This window comes from Gigantopelta aegis, chromosome 15, assembly GCF_016097555.1.
Source record: "Gigantopelta aegis isolate Gae_Host chromosome 15, Gae_host_genome, whole genome shotgun sequence".
Lineage (NCBI taxonomy): Eukaryota > Metazoa > Mollusca > Gastropoda > Neomphalida > Peltospiridae > Gigantopelta > Gigantopelta aegis.
This window is the reverse complement of record NC_054713.1, coordinates 37765785-37770437: the sequence shown is the minus strand read 5'-3', so window position 1 is coordinate 37770437 and position 4653 is coordinate 37765785. Positions and strand designations below refer to the sequence as shown.

Below are 4653 nucleotides of genomic sequence, written 5' to 3'. Positions count from 1 at the left end.
GACTTTGTCCGATTGTCCTGTGTATATAAATCCCGCCTTAGCCATGGACTTTGGAGTTTGTTTCATCTGAAGTGGCCAATTGACAAAGGATTTTAGTCTATTGATAAACTTTTGTCCATACACATCAATATTGTGCTGTATGTCTGTACAATCTGTAAGAGTATCATAGAACCGTCCACATACATCCATAGTGCTAGAGACTGTTGTAGGTCCGTTCATTTCAATGGTTAGAAGATGAATGATGGTGATCTTATCAAATAATATAAATTGTATCATTAGGAAAAAACCCAAGATCTAATTTTAGAAATATGTTGTCATCCACGATCAAACTTTCTTTGGTAAGTACACGGTGCACACTTCATTGGGAAATATACCAGTACGCAAACGTCCATACTGTGGATCTGCGTATGGAGATGTATCGATCATCAAGTATCCGTATTTCATACTACCAACTGCATCTTGGAACGAGTCTGTGAAATAGTTTGCCTGCCCTGGAAATATTTGCGAAGCCAAAATTTTGTATTCATGTGCTGAACGTGGGTTGGATAGTAAGATGAAATAGTGTGTGTTAATGGAAATAGTTCTGTTACAATCTCCTTTTGGGTAGGCTGACTGCTGTATATTAATAACAGTAATTCCCCAATGATGAGAAAACGTAGTATATAGATTTAACATGAGATGACTTTTACATATTTCCATCATCAAATCATCCATCACCAACACCATGTTTTTCTCTGATTGTTCCGACCATAGCTTCAAGTTATCTTCGGTAGGAAGCGAATCATGAAATCGAATGTTTGGAATTTGCTGCTGCATTTCACTATACACATCTTGCCAAACAGTATAACAGTAAACAATCAGGTTTGGTGGATTGTCAAACATGAGATTAGCTTGTTCTAACAGCAGTTTAACCCAGAATGTTTTCCCTGATGATGTCCCGCCAATTACTGATATTGATGTAGGTGTTTGTATAGGTAACAAACATTTGCTCTCACTTTCAACACAAGGATGTTCCATGATGCTTTTCAGTCCTAAGTACGATGTACAAGTGTTCAAATGTCGAAATGACAACTGTATTTAAAGGCTTTTGAAAACTAAGAACAAAAGTACAAAACACATTTATACTAAAACTAATTTTTTATTGTACAACAGTATATCAAATAGGATGTGAACACATAGAATATATGCAAAAGCAGCAGTGTATACAATAGGTTATATTAAAGACAAGATATACAAGATTGAGTACAATATTTAAAATAGTTACAGATATACCTTGATACAAAGTCATCATTGCTAACACGATCCTTTACATCAAATTGTTGTACAATGTTGTACATGCTTAAATTTGCTTTGGTTTTACATAATAAAAAATACAAACAATAGAACCCACACGTGTTAGAATCAGAAGACTGCAATTGTTTTGTATTGCACAAGTAATATCTAGTATAAGACTTCAAATAGTGATCAAATACATTATCAACTGGCTCTGCTAGACTATCAAACAGTTCTGCTGTGTTTCCTTTGATATACATAACAATCCAGTGACGGCCTTTTGTTCCTGTGCGTTCTGTATTGACTATGAGACCTACACCCTGCGCATGCATTTTAGGAGTGAGGACAGGTAATGTATCTTTTGCATAAACACCTAAGACATGTGACTTTAAACTAGAATCACACTGTATGGCGCACATTAACTGAGAGGATTTCATCATCATCTACAGGAAGAAGAAAAGTTACTTGATAAACACGTTTCTAGTCTTGTCGATTTCTATGATGGAGTTTCTTTCACTGAGTATGACACAACTCAGCGTTTTGGTGAGTGCAGATTTGAACTCGATCTCCAGCCTGACGCTCCCTGATTTCACCAGATTGAGGTACTCTGATTCGGCACACACCATGTCAATTTCAAAGACAAAGAGTCCACTTCCCAGTAAAAACTCGCTTCTAGAAATATTGTTTCCCTTATCTTTTCCCCATAGATCCATACCATCAAATATGTTAACATAGCTGTCAATGTCGTCTGCTTGAGTGGGACGTCCAGGCACACTGACACCATCTACATAGAGACTGATGGTTTTCAGCATACTTGATTGAAAGTTGAAGGGATTACCAGTGTATTTTCCATTCAAACTATCACTTTCTACAAACCCCACGATGTAGCGGCTAGCAATAGGGTTGGACACATTGTCGATGGTGTGAGTCTGCTGTGTTGTGGGAATGCTGGTGACCTTCACTTCGCTCTTGGTGTATGGGTACAGAGCATTGGAGTTTTGGAACAGAGTGTTGTGAGCCAAAATCAGTGCTGGGTTGACTTTGAGTTTACACACTTTGAGATAGGCATCCAGCAGCTCAATAGTGTACTCTTTCCCTGATGCTCCACTCATTAAACAGAACTTAGGCGCTGATCTGTACAATTTCAAAGTCAGGTCCACTCCATTGATCAAGTGTCTGTTCATATTAAAGATATCTTCGTACAGAGGTCCCGACATGGTCAAAACTTTACTCTTTTGAATGAAGCTGGCACGTGTACCCAGACCTGAATTACTGCCAGTGATGGGATCGGTTGATTCCATGTCATCATTGACTTCAGCCATATCTTTGTAAAACAGTTGAGATGACAGCTGGGTGGATTTGGCTTCTAATCCATAGTTGAGTAGTGTTTTCATTATGCTCTTGTAAGCATAATGATTGTTAGTTGAAGACACCAATTGACTCTGGAGATAGACTGATACCTGAGAAAATAGTGACTGCAAAAACAAGTTCACAGGCGCAATGTGCTCATCTGCATCCAAGACTGTGTCGTCAGCATGTTTCACCTTGAGGGTCACGTGTAAGCGGCTGCGTTTCAGATCGATGTAATCACTTCCTGAATTGGATACTTGAAATTCCAGTGGAGAAGAATTGTTAATTTGACTAAGTGGGCGTACATCTACAAAATAATGTTGATAGATGCTTGTCTGATATGGTGGTAAAGTAAAGAGATTCAAGGAGGCGGGTACCAGCTCTTCAAAGTCTTTATCATTGAGAAGCGACATTGTTTAACTAAAGATATCTTTTTCTTTCACAGGTGTACACTTGAGAACTTTAGAAGTCTTGGAAGGGGTGTTGCTCGTTTGACATATCTTCTTCGTTGTGGTGATCTTTTCACCAGAAGCCCTCTTTAAAGACCGACTACGATTCTCTTTAGCACTGGCTCTCTCCACGACACTCTGTGACTCTGAGGTTAATTGCATTGTGACTTTTGGCTCTTCCTGTTTGGTCACACAATAGAGTGTTGGAATAACCTTTGGATGGGTTTTTCCTTTTACAAGATTAGGAGAAGCATCTGTCATGTGTTTCTTGAAATATTGTTGCCATTTGATATAGTCTGGCACATAGAGTGGTAAGGACTCCATGTTAATCTATGAAGGGATAACGTCTTAAGTGTAGTGTTGCGTGTGTCTCTTCTTTTAAGAATGAATACTGAGCACTGTTGCTTGCTTTTATATGAAGTTCTATATTAGGAGATTCCTTGACCATGATATGAATGTTATATTCGCTTGCAAATGTATAGTTTGGACCATCTCTTAAATCGATGCGTCTCAACAAGGGAATCTGACTTTCACCTACCAACGAACCATCACATAGATTACATAACACATCTACATAAGGATCATCGATATTGGTGAGATCTATTTTTCCGAAATTGAGTTCAACTAAAGACACTACCCAGAAGCCTTCAAAAATCAACCTTTGATTTAGTTTGACACGAAAATGATAGGGACTATTTTCATTAAAATATGTCTTTTTAGAGTCTGAGCTCTTGACAAAAATGTACTTTTCCATTATATGGCTTTCAGTTGGCTTTCTTCTACATATGAATCAAAGGAACTTGGCCAACCTAACCAATGGACTAAAACATAGGTCTTTCCTTTCACACGTTTCTTCTTAAGAATTTTCTCCACTTGCCATTCAATATCAGCATCTTTGTTGACCTTCTGCAGTTCGTTGGTATAAAAGCTACCTTCTACAATTTCGTCATGGAAATCTTTGATTCTGTACAGGGGAATTTCTTGTCTTTTGAAACGCCTGGCTATTTTAAACAATTCTTCTGTCCAGTGCAGATCTAGTTCTTTGCTGAAGGGTTTTCTGAGATATGGAATGCGAACGAGATCGCCTACTTTATATACATATGTCTTTACAGCTGGATGTTTGACTTTGTTTAGATTTAACAAAGGTTTGACATACAAATGTTGCCATACTTTAAGTTCGTTGTTTTTATTGACTTGAGCAGGGGATAGATGTGGTAAAGAAGAATGTAATGTATGGTTGTAGTTGTACAAAAGGCTTGGAAGTACATCCAGATAATGTTTGGTGTTATTGCGTGTCATGTACCGTGTGATGAGTGACTTCAATGTCCTGTTAAAACGTTCCACATAATTGCTTTTGATAGCTTCATTGCGTGTAATAGTCAATTTTATTCCTTGGTTGTTCAAAAAAGATTTGAATACACCTTTAAATTCACCACCTGCATCTGTGCGAACTTTTGCTGGTTTTCTTGTCTTGAGTATTTCTTTAAAGGCTTTCAATACTGTCCCTGATTTCTTATTTTCCAAAGGAAGGACAAATGCAAATCTACTCAGTATGTCAATAGCTACAAGCAAATAGCGTATA

The 4653-nt window shown here is 37.8% G+C and overlaps 1 protein-coding gene across 1 annotated transcript; it reads right to left on the bottom strand.

Annotated features, from left to right (window-relative positions):
• Nucleotides 1–1733: 1733 nt before the first annotated feature.
• LOC121389808 (uncharacterized protein F54H12.2-like) lies at nucleotides 1734–3035 on the bottom strand. Its single transcript, XM_041521458.1, has one exon. The coding sequence runs from the start codon at nucleotides 3033–3035 to the stop codon at nucleotides 1734–1736; it is 1302 nt and encodes a 433-aa protein (XP_041377392.1).
• Nucleotides 3036–4653: the final 1618 nt, after the last annotated feature.

Bases quoted from the DNA above. Each gene is read 5' to 3' on its own strand.
- LOC121389808 (XM_041521458.1), bottom strand. From the start codon at position 3,035: ATGTCGCTTCTCAATGATAAAGACTTTGAAGAGCTGGTACCCGCCTCC.